The 17,640-nt window shown below is 43.7% G+C and overlaps 1 protein-coding gene across 1 annotated transcript in view; it reads left to right on the forward strand.

Annotated features, from left to right (window-relative positions):
• Positions 1–17,640, forward strand: part of LOC309385770 (ephrin type-B receptor 5) — a 202,121-nt gene that overhangs the window by 34,990 nt on the left and 149,491 nt on the right. Inside the window, exon 2 of the mRNA XM_081940474.1 lies at positions 8,188–8,415. Coding sequence (XP_081796600.1) covers positions 8,319–8,415 — 97 coding nt within the window. The 5' untranslated portion in view covers positions 8,188–8,318. The remainder of the gene's footprint in view (positions 1–8,187; positions 8,416–17,640) is intronic.

Raw genomic sequence — 17,640 nt, forward strand, 5'->3', positions numbered from 1 at the left:
CTTTACTGAGGGCTGTTTTTAATAAACAATTCTTGTCAACTTTATTACTGACTTGTATAGGACTTGCATAGGACTGCTGTTATATACTTTGAGTGAGTTGATACCTATGAGTTTTTGTAGCTTTCTCAATATAGCTTGCAAATTGAGTTCCGGTTCCGGCGGCAGCGGCGACGGGCAGCTCTTTGCCCGCTCCGGCTCTCCGGTGGGCTTCCCCACTCCTTGGGGGGCACAGGACACCCCTCAGAGGGGTCCTGCCGGAGGGGCGGCATCGCGGGGAGCTCCTGCATCGGCGGCGGCCGGCGGGAGGTCTCTCGCGCGCCCAAGGCACCGGGGAGCTAGATCGGAGGGCGCCTCGCGTTTCTGCGCTTCGCGCCTCGCTAAAGCCGTCGGGAGAATGAAGCAAGTGAAGGAAGCAGCTGCGGTGCGGTGAGGCTGCTTCTCTCTTCATGCCCTATTTTGCACAAAGAACTAGTTAGCTTTCTTTAAATAACTTTCGGAGTATTCTGGAGGCGCGGCTGGAGGGAGGGGGGTTTCCCCCCCCCTTGGATAAGCGGCGAGGAATAATCTTGCTCTCAGCCCCCGGGGAAGGAGGAGGGGGGAGAGCCAACGAATGAAGCCTCACCCAGGTTGGATGATTTTCTTTGCAATTTAATTTCACTATTTACTGAGATTTGAGGACCTTTGGAACTTTTTAAAACTTTGATATGCCTCTGTGCCCAAAACTGGCAGGGCAAGATGGCACACTTCCGTTGTCTTTATGAACTGTGAAACCTGACTCCACCTTTAAAATTCAGGCTTCCGGTCTTTGTCTCCGTGTCTCCCAGAGGAATCTCTTGTGGATTGGTCTTTTTGAACTTTCTAGGGGAAACCTTTCATCTATTGCCAGACTTATTAGAGAGATTCTCTTCTGCCTGGTTCTTCTGCTCCCGGACCTCACCTGGCTACCCTTCTTTTCTAACTGTTTATCTTATATATGGACTGAACTTCTAATGTTATAAAGGATGGCATCCAAAAGACCACCTCCTGGGAAATCTGGCTTTGCCACATCTGCTCCAACATCTGTAACATCCAGTCCAGCCACACAGTCCAAGATAACAGAACTGATGCAACCTAAGACTATAGAGATGGACTTTCAACAAATGCTTCAACAAATTTTACAGGGCCAGGAGGAAATCAAGAAACAGCTAAGGGAAATGAAAGATGAAATTAAAGAAAATCAAGCCCAAATTTATAAGAACTCACAGAGACTGGATCTTGTGGAAGGGGGGGTGGAGGAGGTGAGGGGGGGGGTGGAAGCTGTGCAGAAAGGGAACAAAGATCTTGACATCCAACAGATGAAATTAGAATTTGAGAGAATGTCCTATTATCTTAGATTTCAAAATGTTATAGAAGAAGATGGGGAAAATATAAGGGACATCATGACAAACATTCTGGCTGACTACACACACAAAGAAAAACAACAGATGGGGTGGGATATAGATCTGGTTTATAGAGTGAATTCAGCTTACGCTAGAACACACAATGTACCCAGGGAGGTTCATATTAAATTTCTTAGAAAAAGCACAAGAGATGAAATTCTGGGTGTACAAAGGGGGCAAGCATTGATATATCATGATATGGAGATAACCATTCTGAAGCAGATCCCTAAGAAGATTAGAGAAAAAAGAAAAAATTATTCGCAATTAGCGAATAAATTATACCAGAAAGGGGTGTGGTTTAGATGGTTGATGCCTGAAGGTATGCTGATATTCTGGGAGGAGACAAGAATTAGAATTAATTCACCCATAGAGGCGCAGGCCTTTATGGAAAAAAATAAAACATTCCTAGAGAAACCACCAGATACCACAACGGACACGCAGGACACGGGAGGGGCCAGAGCTCTGCCAGTGGAGGGAGATGGGGCAATAGCAAGAAGACTCAGATCACAAAAATAAACAAGAAAATCATATTATTATAAACTGACCGAAAGTGAAAATGGAATTATATTTGGATTTTATACTGTAATGTTTAATTTGATTGAATTTAATAATAGAACTAATATGCTGACTGTAATCAATTATATACTAATGCATTATATTAAATGTATACTATGGGTATGGAGGGAGGGGGGCCTCACACACTTTGCAACTGCCAAAATTTGTATACCTGTCCATTTACCCTTTTCCCTATAAATCTTGAAAAACCAATAAAATTTTATTATAAAAAAAAAAAAAAAAAAAAAAAAAAAAAAAATATAGCTTGCAAATTCAATCCTTATAAAGCCTTCTGATCTGATCAACTCTTTCAATTGTTTTCCCGTGACTTCAGTGACCTTGAAATACTTCCAAACATTGACAGGATTTCTGATGAGCAGATGCTCCTGAAAGATAAGCAATGATGTTGCAAAGTGGGTGGAGATAATAGAACAGGAAGACACTGGTAGAGGGGGGAGGGAATAGTGCTTATGAGTCACAGAAAGATTTTAATTGAACCTTGTGCCTGGTAGAAACTGATGAGTAGCAAACATTAAAAGAAAACCTGTGTTCCAGGAAAATGTTGCAAGATCCAATCTAGGTCGGTCACCAGCACCAGAGGTTCCCAATGACCGACCCAGATTGGATCTTGCAAGAAGAAAATAACTTAACCTATGCCTTTTTGTCCAGCTTTCAGAAATGCTACAGCGCAGAGCAGTGATGGGTTCCTGTTAGTTCAGACTGGTTCGGCCGAACCGGTCGTGGTTTGGTGGTCTGGATTGCTGGAACCGGCAGCAACCCAGGTCTGCCACACCCCTGAACCGGTTCTTCAGGCGGCGCCATAGGTGCTGCCATTTTGGTTTTTGGCTTCTGCGCATGCGCAGAACAATTTTTATTGCATTGCACATGCGTGCACATCAAGCACACAAGCAAACCAGCAGTAGTGACTGCTCGAACCCACCCCTGGCACAGAGTATAGTAGAACAAATACTAAAAAAATCTGGGCATACCTTGAGACCTGGGAACTTTCAGACCTTTCAGGCCATTTTTAGGAAATCCGGGTATTGGAAACTTCAGTAGATAGGCCAACAAGATTATCTTCTGCCCAAAGTTAAAAAGATTGGAAATTGTAAAAAGTTTGAAAGATGCTTCCCTTTAGACTTGGGTTGCTTGGTGCTTGCTTTGGATATGTGCCAGAAGAAAGCTGTGCATTCAGTTCTGACACCCTTTTTGGCTTTCAGAAATGCTTGTTTACTTGAGATTTTTAAGAATTCTTTCATTGAGTTTCCTGGGTCATAGGTGACAGATGGCTGGATGAGCCTATTCAAATTCATCATTCTGGATTTGTGGGATTTATGAATAAATTAAATAGATGCCAGAGAAAATGAGATAGAGATTTCCAAGTTGGCCAAGTAAACATGCTGTTGTATTTTGTTTTTCTTCTTTTACTCAGATCCTGCCTGCGTAACAGAATCATACAATACATCCCAGATGCAAAGTACAAATTATGTGGCTTTTGAGTTTCTGAAGAGAAATGTTTATATTTTGGTTTCTATGCTGTTATTTCTGACTGGTTAGAAGTCCATGCTACCAATGCTACACAGAAAAATAAATATCCAGGAAAGATGGAGTTGCTAATTTTCCCAATCTCTTATTCTTAAATTTGTTCTTTTTCAAGCATAGTTTGATGCATGTAGTTCCTCTGAGAACAAGGAGTGATAGATATTGGATAGAGAAAGACACGATGTATGAAGTCAGATTGTTTATGTAGGAAACAGTTTAGCTGGTGTCAACAACTCAAATAAAAACTGAGATTCCTACAGAGTCTTAGGGAATGCAAATACTGACCTACCAGCCAACAATGGGAATTGGCTGGAAATCTATTTCAGTTGCAAGCAGTTTTGGCCTGTCTCTATCGTGTATTCTGTGAATCTGATAAGTTTTTATAATTCAGTTGTCCTGCTTCAGTCATAGAAATTTTCGGAAGACTCGGGTCTCATTGTATTCTGATTCTCACTCCATTCTATTCTATTCCACATTCCATTCTAGTCCATTCCAGTCTATTCCATTCTATTCCAGTCTAGTCCAGTCCAGTCCATTCAAATCCATCCCAGTCCATTTCAATTTTCACCATGTTCTCCTACAAGAAAAATATCAATTCAAGAGGAAATAGCAAATTTGATCTCTTTGCTTGATAGCATTAAGACCCCTCTCTTAGAAGGCACATGGTATCTGCTAATAAAAAGGAAAATATAATCATCACTATCTCCAGCCAGATATCTAGGAAGCATGGAGCCAGATGGCACATTTGTCCATCAGCTGGTATGCAGTGGTACATAATTGCTGAATGTGGGAAATTAGTTCACTTAATATGAGTGACTGCCATTAATTCATTTAATTATGCCTTTTTCCAGTACTGCTTCTTGAGTGTCCAGTGTCATATAAAGAATACATTTTGTGTAGAAAAACTTCATTTTCTGTACTTTGAAACTCTTCGTGTGTACATGACTCCTAATGCATGTCCTTACATAGCCCAGAATTTTTTTTTGTAAGCTGTTTCACTTACATTAAAAGCTTCTTTGTACATTTTCTAAACAATACTTTTATTTTTGTACCAATGTCCCTAACATACACATATTTGTTTGGATAACTCTTCAGAAACATGCTGAAAATTATAAATCCTGAATTTCAATTATTTCCTGACTCACATCCTGATTGCAGAAATGTGAATTTGGTAGCCGGGTATCACAGCACAGTTTCTTCATCCAGTTCTAATTAGAAGTTGCATAGAAAAAGTAATCATTGAAGAAAACCTAGAATAAATAATGAAACTTGGGCAGAATCGAATAGAACATACAGTACATGCATGATTTCTTGGGAGTGCAGAAAAAAGATGCTATGCAAAGATGCTATGTGTGCGTATGGCTTTGAGTGAATGTTGATGTCAGGGCCTCCAAGAAGCAAGGCGACCTTTCCTGGCATTAGAGGAAAGTTTCCTGGAAACTAAGTGCCTCATGAGCAAGTGGCAAGATGCTGGCTGTACAACCAAGCCCAGTGCCTCATTATTGGCAACCTCTGAGCAGGGAGAGCCTCACCTGGGTGTGCTCAGAAGGGAGTGGATTTAAACTGTGCGGGTACAGCTTCCATTGCTGAAAGCCACTTGATTTCCTATTTTCTATTCCTGCTTTGTTTTGACCTCAACGTGTCCCTGACAAAGTCTCTGGCTCATCCCTCTGTACTTTTCAAGTTATTGCTTGATATCGGATTACTGACTTCCTACTTGAATTATGCCTTCTCCTCAGGTTTTAGTCTACCCAGGCATACTCCTTCTCCTGCTTCCTCAACATTTTTTTCTGTTGCCTTCCCCCTGCCTGACTCCTGCCATCTCTCCAGATAAGCTATCCTGATGTTCTTGCAAGCCTCACCCCCATGCACCCGCTCCATTCCCATACTTTGCTTAACAACTGCATGGATTGCTTCTGCCTTTGCTAAAGCCAGGACATGAAAGTTGACTCCTGGCAATTGCCTGCACAAGTCCCTGCAGTTTTCTTGGCGAGGTTTTTCTGAAGTGCTTACCTGATCCCCAGGGCTGAGAGAAGGGGACTGGCCCAAGATCACCAGCTGGCTTTGTGCCTAAAGCAGGACTGGAACTCACAATTTCTCAGTTTCTAGACTGGCACCAACTTGTCTCTGTTTATGCAAAATTAGAAAAGAATACTTGTTATTCACAATGAATATGAAGACTGTTAGGTCTGACATGACATAGGTAATGAAATTGAAATTGAAAAATTACAAAAGTGCAAAGGAAAGCTGTTATTGGGATGTGGCTGGGGATATTTACTTATTTTTTATATATAGCATAACTGACATTTCCTCTAGCAGATCTAAATGACATACCTGTGGTCTCCTCCAAATTGTACTCTTTTTAGACTACTTTGTGAGGTAGGGTTTGTGGACGGAGAGAAAGTGTTTAGATCAAAGTTACTCATAGATTTCCATGTGGGAATTAGATACTAGATCTCGCTCCTCATCCCAGTTCAACCTCTTTACTATTTCACCACCTTTCACTACTTTGCACCAGTCTTAAAATCCACCTGTAACTTTTCAACCAGAACAAACCTGACCAAAGGTCAAACAGTGAGGAAGAAGCTATGAAAATGAGGATTATGTTATAAACTTACGTTTCAATTTCTATCATTTGTAGTGGAATGTGCTTTCAAAAATGTTTAAATTGACACTACTGATAGTGTTAGATACCAGAAACATTGGTAATGGTTTACATGAAGGTCCTCTGTTCTGGCGGGAACAGAGATTCAATCTGATTGGTCGAAGGGTCTGACAGCCCCCTATAAAAGGGCTGCTGTCAGACTGAACCTTCACTGGATTGTACATAGTTGACTTGTCCTAATAAAGAGCTGTTTGTTACTCTGGAGCCTGAGTGTGCCTTCATTCACCCGATCCAGCACTGGTGACGAGGATGGGATTGGAAGGCAACTAGGCAGACAAAAAGAGCACAACAATCCAGCAAGTCAATCCAGTCCGGAGCACGGCACGGCATCGAGCAGCCATCTTTGAGCGGCAAATTCAAACGTGCTCAGGAACACAAGATGACAATGCACGCCCCACCAACTCGGTACAACCCAGCCACCGAACACTGGGAACCCCTTCCTTGAAGCCAACGACCTCATGGGCCTTTCTGAAGGCCGGAAAAAGAATATGTTCCTGAGCTACTGTGGACCAGAGGTGTTCAAGACGGCGAAGAATTTGTCCGAGCCAACGCCACTCCAATCGGTCGCTTGGTCAGTTCTACAACAGACACTGAGGACACACTACGCTCCCAGACTGTCTAAATACGTCCGGAGGCATGAATTCAACATCCGTAACCAAAAAGAAGGGCAATCCATCAACGAATATGTTGCGGCACTCAGAAAGGCTGCTGAGTTTAGAGATCTTGATGAAGTACTACTTGACCGCCTCATATGCGGTGTTAGGGACATTGGCCTGCAGAAGAGGTTATTAGTGAAGACTAATCTTACTCTCCAAATTGCCCTAGACAAAGCCATGGCTACTGAGTCTTCAATTAAATCAATGGAAACTCTGCAGCGCCAAAATAGTCCAAAGAGTGCGCAGAAGAGCACAGGCGTGCATCGCGAGGCCACAGAGCCTGAAGGCTCAGAGAGCGAAGATGACAGCTACCGCATGCGCAGTGATCTCACCAAGCTGGCGCGGAAATTTGAACCGTGTTTCCCGCCTTGCACCGGTTGCGGAGAAAACCACCTCAGAACACATTGCCGTTTCCACGATGCCATCTGTCAATGCGAATGCAAGGGGCACATCGCCAAGGTCTGCAGAAGCGATCACCCCTCTACAACCTGGAAGCCCAGAAGCATGCCTAACCACCAGCAGAGGCCCAACCAAGGGGCATGGCAACCGCCACCACGGTGAACAGATGGCAACACCAGAGTCACCTGCCATACCTCCATAGGCCAAGTCCGCACAAAGCGGCCAAAAAAGCTGAAACTCACAGTCCTCATTGAGGACTCTCCATGCAATATGGAGATTGACACAGGGTCATCCTTGACCATAATGTCTTGGGCAGCACTCAAACACGCTATCGCTAGCCTTAAAAAGACTGAAGAACACCCACCAACTGAACTGCGCAGGTCTAGGCGAGCCACCAGAAAGCCCGTCTACCTGTGTGACTACGTCACAAGTCGGTTGAGCCCATCTAAGAGGGGAGGGGTGTTAGATACCAGAAACATTGGTAATGGTTTACACCAAGGTCCTCTGTTCCGGCGGGAGCAGAGATTCAATCTGATTGGTTGAAGGGTCCAACAGTCCCCTATAAAAGGGCTGCTGTCAGACTGAACCTTCGCTGGATTGTACATAGTTGACTTGTGCTAATAAAGAGCTGTTTGTTACTCTGGAGCCTGAGTGTGCCTTCATTCACCCGATCCAACAGATAATATGCAATCTAGCACGAAGGTTGAGCTTGCAAGGAGAAATGCTCCAAAGGGAAGTCCAATTTGTGCAAAAAGGAATTCTCTCAGGACAAATGTATGTAAGTTTTTAGGATAATTAAGATTTAAGAAAATTCTTAAGATAATTAAGAAAACAATTTATTAAATAATGTTTTATGTTTTTTGCCTTTCGATTAAATCAGGGAGTTTTTCAGAGTTAGTTGGTTTAGTAGGCTTGGTATAATAGCTTTTGTCTATCACTTCTTTTATTGCAGAGCCCTTCACCTCTTTTCATGCGGAGCTGCCTGCACTTTTACATTTAGACTTGTGGCCTTTCTTGTCCTCTGGAATAACTTTTGTGAGAACTCTGGTTTATGGAAGATGCTGGAAGTGCTGGAGAAACTAAATGGATCCTAACATCATCAGGAGAATGAAGGAACATGCAGTGATAATGGTTTGGCTATGGATAATGTGCCTTCTTGGCCTAGCATCTTCTCTAGAAGGTAAGTGCAAAATTGATTCACTCCATAATAGAAATATTATTGATTATGTGCCACCAAATAATTTTTGATTTCTAGCGATCACATAAGGTAATTTTTCTGCATGACAGTCTATCCCTAATCTATTCATTCAGGTCTCCCCACAGTGCTGGCACTGGAACCGAATCCATCCATCTTGCTGCTAGTTGTCCTCGTCTTGTCTATCCTTCCACCTTTCCCATTATGTCAAATACGTATTCACAGCTTCTTTATTTACAAGTGGCAGTGACGTGCGGTGAGGTTTATGGCTGGTGAGGCTGGTGATGTAATCAGGAAGGCGGGGAATGGGACCACGTGTGCAGGAGGCTGAGGCAGCCTCAGCCTCCTGCACACGTGGTCCCATTCCCCGCCTTCCTGAGTCAACATGAAGGGGACCGCGGAGCGCGAGCTACGGAGTGCGAGCCGCAGGACCGCGGAGCGCGAGCCGCAGGACCGCGGAGCGCGAGCTGCGGTCCCCTTCATGTTGACTCAGGAAGGCGGGGAATGGGACCACGTGTTCCTTTTCCCTTTTCCCCTTTTGTCCTTTTCATGATGAGAGCGGTGAGGCTCTGCCTCCCCTGCCTCCCCTGACCGCACGTCCCTGACAAGTGGCATGTACTGCTGACTAATGTTGTTAGAGCTAACTGAAGATCCTTACTGATCCTTTGCTAGGCAGTTTTGCTCTTTTGAGTACTGATTGTTAAATGATACTTCAAAGTATTTTACGCCAGATATATTGTATGGCTGGAGGAAAACTGATCAAAATTCTCAAATCTTGAGTTTTTCAGTTCTAAAAAAAAAAATTCCAGAGGCTACATATTCATTGGCTTTTACATTGCATCATGTCTCAGTCCCACTCTTTAATTTATATATTTAATAAATATTAAATATACTAAAATGCTGATTTATTATTAAACCCCCAAATTTCTTGCCATTCAGAGCTACTAAGCTTCTGTGAATCCTGAAAGACATTAGAATTATTTGAGTTATTACAAATGTCCACACTGCAAAAGGCAACAAAATGGTTTTGATGGTTGCTTTTTAAATTAAAAGTTCTAGTCCTTGGGGTTTATAGAGAGTAAGAAAAAAACCACACTTTTCAATAATGTTGAAGAGAGTAGAAAGTGATTAAAATGTCAGATTTAAATTTAATATCAACAACTGCATAAGATAACCTAAGGAGCCAATCTTAGGAGCCACTGGGACTCTCGCCATTCTTGATAGCAATCTTTAGATGGTATTTCTGAGGAATTATCACTCTCTTATCTTCTGAACATCTGTGGATCCCCTGTAATTTATGAAGTAATTAAAAAAAAACCAATTGTACAGATTTCAGGGCTGATTCAACCATTGAGGCAAGAAAGTATTGAGAAATTAGTTTAAGGAGGTACTTTTGTTTTATTGGTGATTTTTTTTCATCTATTCAAACGTATCCAATTCTTGGAGATTGCTTGGGCAAAACCCCACATTTTTCTTGGCAAGGTTTTTCAGAAGGTGCGACTAGAACTCACCATCTCCCTCAGTTTCTAGCGTTTGCCATTACCCCAAACTGGTGCTTTTTGGGGTGGGGGGGGGGAGAATATTGTTATGTAGATATTTGAAAGGAACATGTTCATCTTGGCAGAGTAACAGCTTCATCTATATTTAAGGGAGAAAACTGCTGGTATGCAAAAGGAGAAGAATTAGGTCTCCTTCATAGATAGATGTTTATTCTTTTTGAAGTTTATTTTTTAACTCAAGTTACCAATTATGGTCTTGAGGAAAACTGGATGGGGATTCAAAATATATAAATATATATTTGACTGTATAGAACTGTTGTGACTTCTGCATATGCAATGTTTTTGAAAAGGGAAGAGAAAATATATCATAATACTTCCCATTTGGCTCCTTTCTATTGTTAACTTGTACAGTAATAGGCGCCTAATGTACAGGTACTGATAATCACATCTTGGGAGTTAAATATAATGTGGTATGGAAATATTTTAAAGGGGCTTTGTTGTGGCCTGGCTTGGCTATTCCTGCTCTGCAGACTAGTTTGCACTTTGCTTTGTCAAATAGAAGATGGCTGGCATACGAAGGGAAGAATTATGCCACACTCTCCCTTGTGATCATGCAAACAGTGTGCTAAACCCACTGCCCTGTTAAATAATTGGATTTCTGTACTATAAACATCGGATGGGGGAGGATATCCTTCCTCATAGCAGAAGAAGCACTATCAACTGGATGAGTTAAAACCAGGAAGCGAAGGAACTGGATAATGCCTTTGAGATGATTGACCCCAGTTTTGTTTTTAAAGAGAAGGAATATAAAAACCAACAGAAGAATTGGGAATTGGGAATAGGGGTGGGGGATGAAACTGTAATGATGTTTGGATGACCACACTGAAGGTGGTTTATAAACAGTGAATGAACGGGGAAATAATTTTTTGTTTGGAAGGTGCCCCCATCTCCTTCTTTTGTCTTCTAGTTCTGTTCCCTTTCTTGTCCAGGCCCTGCACATCCCAACACTTCTTGTTTTCATTCATCGCAGCTTAGTCCTTTGCCTCCGTTGGCTTCCCCCACTGCTTTCTGACCTGTCTTTTCCGGAGGCCTTCACGTGGGAGAGAGAGATGTACATTCATCATGAAATGGCTCAGGTCAGTGAGCACATGTGGCCGCAGGGATTTTCTTTGGCCCAGCTACAGGAGTGCTCATGATACCCCTCTCTTCCCCTCCCTGGTTAACTTTCTATCCTTGTTTCCCCTCTCCGGTTTTCTTGGTCTGCTTTCTGACCTTCCTCTGATACAACATCAATCTCCTTATAGTTAGAACATCCTTTTTCTCCCTATTGTTATCAATCATGGCAAGAAGTGACTAACATAACTCCTAATAGACTTAAAATATCTGTACCTGTATTTTTTTTAAAAATGTTTTCTACCAAAACAAGATTGAATCCTCACACACACACCCTCTTTTTTAAACCCTCTGCAATGGTCTCTTGAAATCTAAATACTTTCCCTCCCTTCTCTGCCTTTTGCTGCCTCCTGATACCTAGAATTCCAGCCCAAGAAATTATTTTTGTGCGGCTTGGTTTTTAAAGCCACCAACTTCACACCAACATTCTTCTCTTCAATTGAAACAAGATCCAATGCATAGGTTTTGTGTTTGGCTGGCATTTATTCTTGACTGGCTTTGCCTTTCCCTTCCTAACTACCTGTGACTTTAAATGGAAGCTCCATAGCCAGAATTCGAAGAGGCGACTGCTCATGCTACTGAATACCATTTGCAGAGGAAGGGACTTGATTTCCTACTATGCCTGTGGGCTTCCCACAGCTATCCAGTTGGCAAATGTAGGAAACAAGACGTTGCACTTCACAGGCCTTTCATTTGATCCAATCATTATACTCCGTATAATGGAAATGTTGATTAAAGTCCCTTGGGGGCAGGGAATTCATTTTTTAATCTTGTTACTTGGTGAAGCTGCATTATCTTCATTGGCAAGCAGCCCTAACGTTCCACAATTATAATAATGTTCTCTGTCTATAATGTTCTAGCCTTTGCTTTTTTAAAATCTGGGATGATTGCTACATATATTCATTGGGTTCCTCTCATGTTCCCCTCTGCACGTATGCATTTATTTATTTGTTTGTATAATTTATTGCTACAGGAATTATAATAATAATAATAATAATAATAATAATAATAATAATAATAATAATAATAATAATAATAATAATAATAATAATTATTATTATTATTATTATTTCTTAGCCGCACCCTCTCCCGAAGGACTCAGGGCGGCGTACAATAAAACACATAAAAATACAAATATGGACAAAACATACATATAATATAGACGTATACAAAGAGGAGGTGGACAAATGGATGGAAACAATTAAAATCACAATATTAAAAATCCCCTAAATAAATTAAATAAATTACAAAAATAAAAAACCCGTCAGGAGCGATATGTTCAGACTATGGTTGAGCCAGGCCAGCTACTTGGAATAGGTGGGTCTTGAGCTTTACACGGAAGGAGCGGAGGTCAGAGGTAGTCCTAATATCCGGAGGGAGGTCATTCCACAGGGCTGGGCCCGCCACAGAGAAGGCTCTACTCCTAGGCGCCGCCCCTCGGCACTGTCTGGTGGACGGCACCTGGAGGAGTCCCTCTCTGTGCGAGCGAATTGGTCGTAGGGATGTATGGGGGAAGGATACGATCCCGTAGGTAACTAGGTCCTGAGCCATGGAGCGCTTTAAAGATCGTTATCAAAACCTTGAAACGCACCCGATAGACCACAGGAAGCCAGTGCAGCTCGCGCAGGAAAGGTGTCACATGGGAGTACCTGGTACTCCCCATAATTACCCGTGCGGCCGCATTCTGGACCAACTGTAGCCTCCGGGTGCATTTCAAGGGAAGCCCCATGTAGAGAGCGTTACAGTAGTCCAGGCGAGACGTCACCAGCGCATGAGTGACTGTGCGTAAGGCGTCCCGGTCCAGTAGGGGGCGCAATTGGCGAATTGATCTGTTGCCTCCTCCTAAGTGGTTGTCGGTATTTTCTGTTCATACCATTTCAAGTCCAATCCACCCAGTGGATTCATTATCATCATGGCTCCTTGCAGATATGGGAAATGGGACTTGATACATTTGTGGGTAAAGGAAAAGCTCTGTTCCAATCCAAGAAAAATAGCTGACCTTGGTTCTGAGGCCTTTAACTATTTATTTATTTTTTTGACTTCCTCAAGAATTAAGTCCTTGAAATCTGGCTAACTTTTTTCCTCCATCAGCTTCCTTAACTTGGTTCATTTATGCACCCCATTTCCTTTACAGCCTAGACTTTTCATTTGTTTCTATCTGTACTAATTTCTAATTTCAATGTACACACTGCATAATGGACATGAATACAATTGAGCGAGTCCAGAGATATTTCACGAAAAGAGTACTCCACTCCTCTGCTCACCGTAGAATACCTTATGCTATCAGGCTTGAAATTTTGGACCTGGAGAATCTAAAACTATGCCACCTACGATCTGACCTAAGCTTAGTACCCAAAATTGTCTGCTGCAACGTCCTACCTGTCAATGACTACTTCAGCTTCAGCCGCAATACTATACGGGGAAACAATAGATATAAACTCAAAGTAAACCGCTCCAAACTTGATTACAGAAAATACGACTTCAGCAACAGAGTGGTCAATGCCTGGGACGCACTACCTGACTCTGTTTGTTACAGCCTCAAACCCCCAAAACTTTAACCTTAAACTATCTACTGTGGACCTCACCCCATTCCTAAGAGGTCTGTAAGGGGGCATGCATAAGCGCACCAGAGTGCCTACCGTCCCTGTCCTATTGTTCCCATTTATTTGTATTCATTTCTTATGTATATACTTATACCTGCTTATACTTACATGTTTATATGTTATATTCATACTTAGACTTGTTTTCTCATACATGCTTGACAAACCAAATAAAATAAATAAATAAATGGTTCCATTTGAGAATGCCCCTTTTTGTCCCATCTGCTAACACAGGAGATGGGTTAGCAGCTTCAGAATAATCCTTAAATGCCTTAACAGAGCACAGAAACCAAAAATATAAGACGAGCTGTGTAGAACTGTCAAGTCTATTCTGGCACCTTGTTTGACCCAACAGCCAACCAGAAGCCTGTCACATGCCTCTGAGAAATCATAAACATAAATTGACCCCTGCAGCTCATGCTCTCCAGAACTGTCATTTTTCCAGGATTGGAATTAAGATGTGTATTCTTACAACTAGTATCCATTGAAAAATTCAACTTCCATCACTTATTCTATTTTAAATTCTTATTAGTTGAAGACTATAAATACATTCTTTAGTAACCTGTTTGTGGGAGACTTTTCAGAGTAGTTCTGTCAAGTCTTCAGCAAGCAAGAAGCAAGATTCGGAAAGTCTCATTAATCAGGTCTAATGCAATGATGGTGAGGATGATGATGGTTTGCCACATAATCAGCCAGATGTTAAACTGGATTTGATATTTTTGTCTACCTACTGAGTTCTTCCCAAGGACCTGGGGTAGACAGATGTTATTCTTTGATGGTGCCAAAAATACAATTGCAGAATATAAGTTGTGAGTAAAGCTGCCTTTTGCAATTGACTGATGGTGATTTTGTCAATGCTGATGGTGTTCAAGTGGTGTTCCAGTTATTTTGGGATTACATCCAAGGTGACTATTACTATTGGTACTATTTTCACTTTCTTTTGCCAGTCATTCAGACATCATCGTCATCTTTTTATTATTTATAATAATTATTGGCTAATTGTGTACAGTGTTTGATTACTCACAGGTATAATAGCAAATAACATGCAAGATTATTTAGAAAAAAAATACACTTCCAATAGAATAGAAAGAAAACAGAAGGAAAAGCAGAGGTACAAAATATCATCTTCTTATAAAAACATGTTGACTCATTGCCACAAACCTGGATCATCAATTGTTTGGAAGCAACTAGCATCAGTAAAAAAACATTTATCGAAAATATAATGAAGCAGTGAAAAACAGAATTGGTGGTTGGAAATGAAAAATATGGGGTCATCAATATTAGGATAGGCATCTTCTCCATAGTGAGGGGAGGAGTATCCAGGATGGATTAACCTCGTCCTCGTTGATTGGACTGAGTCCAATAAGCTCTTTAGGCCATGCCCTAGTCACCAGGTAATACCCAGTTATCGACTCAGCCCCTAACTGAATGGTTGTGTCGTCCTGGTTCCTGTGAACTTTGCAAGAGAGACAAAGAGAGACTGATTTAAAGTGTAACTTACTATTCCTCAGGGGCGTGAGTACCTTGGCGGCCAGCAAAATCTCCGGCGGGGGTAGCGGCACTCGCCATTAGTCTGCAAGGACGGCTGACAGATTTGGCGACTAGGAGGAATCCTGCAGCCACTCAGGAGGGCTTTAAGACCCAGGAGAAGGAAAAAGCCTCATGAGGCGCCGGCATGCCACTCCTTTAAGCAGCAGCCAGACGAAAGCCCCGAAACAGCGCAGGAATGCTCCGCCGCTCCCCGCAGGGGTCGAGCGACAAATCACGTTTTAAATGTTGCGGAGCGCCCACGCTTCTCCTAAGCACCGGAGAGGCCAGTGGAGCCAGGAAATGAGCGCCGGAGGCAGGGGGGGGGGAGAGAACTCCACCTGTAGAGAAAGGCACGCGGCAGCTTGAGCAGCATAAGCCGCTTTTCAAGCTAGCTGGAGGAACGGAGCTTTGAAATTTGGCACGAATCGCCATTTTGAACATGTGATCCAAGATGGCAGCAGCCAACAACCCAGAGGACACTGGCAGGAGCCAGGTCCTCATTTCTACAGCCAGCCCCACCGGAGGAGCGGAAGAGCCTCCAAGGTCAGAACCTACCCCCGAGTGCTGGCTCCAAGCCTCCCAAACCTGGCTCTAAATATGAAAGGCAGAGGCATAAGACTTTAGAGCGAATATGTCACAAGGCCAACAGCAGGAAGACTCCTCATGATCTGGGGTCTGATGAGAAGCTACCAGGGCCTTCCTCACTCAGCAGGACTACAGAGGAGGATCCCTTCCTACAAGTGAGGATTCCCTTTGACACCTCGGGCATCTGGGGAGCAGCCCAGGGATGGCAATCACCCCCATGCACCATGGGGCCTTCTCCACAAGCCCTCCTTCCAACACCTGCAGGTATTGGGGCCAGTCAAGTACCCACCTCAGGGGTACCAAATTTTCAGGACATGATGATGAGGGCTTTTCAACAGTGCATGGCTGCTGCTTTCCAACAGCCCTAGACGCAGCCTCACATGGCACCCTTACCCATGGTTCCTGAGGGGTTGGAGGCCCAGGGGGCAGACCCCTCTGACTCCCCTATTTCATCTCAGAAGGACAGCTAGTCTGAATCTGAAGAAGGCAAAATCAAAGAGCATAGACTCTCTGAGGATGAGGGCATGCCTCCTTCGAAGCCCACCTGTCCGGGTTGTTCCAGCCTTCCTTATACAAATCCTTACTCTTTAAGGCGAAGACAGCTGCCAAACTTGGTAACAGGCCATCAGAACCACCAATGCATTCTCAGGGTTTCTCGGCAGAGACCATATTTGAGGAGCAGACCATGAAAGCCGACACGGTACCCACACCCAAGTCCTTCCTTGACCTGATTAAAAGACAATGGGCATCTCCCATCTCAGCCTGATGCCCACATCCACAGACAAAATGTTTTTCAATGTGGACAAGGACATGGCTCAGGTGCTATCACAACCCACTATCGATGCACCTGTCACGGCCCTGCATACACCTGCGAACATGCCCGGAGAACTGGCCTGGGCAGTGAAAGCAGCCACCACTGCCTCCTTCTTTAACCGGTCTTCACTACTGTGGCTACAAGATCTCCAACAGCGAATCCCGATAGCGGATGTCAGGGCACACCAGGACATTAACAAGTTGGTGGCAGCCACTCAATTCTCTTCGAATGCCACCCTAGCAGCAGCCAGATTTGCATCCAGGGCGATCGCCTCCTCCGTAGCATCCTGCAGGTTGCTTTGACTTCGGCAGTGGCAAGTGGACAAACAACACAAATGGCGCTTGGCATCGGCGCCCTTCATGGGCGGTCCCCTCTTTGGTGCAGCTCTGGACCCCTTCTTAATAGAGAACAAGGACAAGTGGAAGGTGCTTCCCACCGCTCCGAGGAAGACCAGCTTCAGGGAGACACCCTACCCCAGATACTCCTTCTTCCGTGGTCAGGACTACGGGTCCCCCTTCTGGGGTCAGGATTCTTTCAGGGGGTCTGATTTTGGGTATTCGGGTTTCAGGCAGTACCAGGGAGGATACCCCTCCAGGCAGAGATATCCAGCAGATAGGCAGCAAAGGGACAGGCAGCAGAAGCGGCCTTTTGAGGGGGCTGAGGCGGCGGCAGCGGGCACTCCTTCCGCAAGTACTAACCCTAGGGCTAGCTCACCTCCCATCGGGGGACACTTGGTGTATTTCACCTACCGTTGGGACCTATCTACCTCTGATGCGTGGGTTCAGACCACCATTCGATCTGGCCTTTCACTCGAGTTCCTCTCCAGCCCTCCGAGCTTCTTCCACATCTGCCCTATTTCAAATAACCTGACCCAGAGGCAGCTTATGCAGGAAGCCTTTCAACACCTATTGGACATCAGTGCTATCCAACCAGTGCCTCTAGTGTAACAGGGTCAGGGTTATTATTCCGTTCTCTTTGTGATCCCCATGGCCTCAGGCGGCTGGAGAGC

Source organism: Natrix helvetica, assembly GCF_964273705.1.
Source record: "Natrix helvetica genome assembly, chromosome: 2".
NCBI lineage: Eukaryota > Metazoa > Chordata > Lepidosauria > Squamata > Natricidae > Natrix > Natrix helvetica.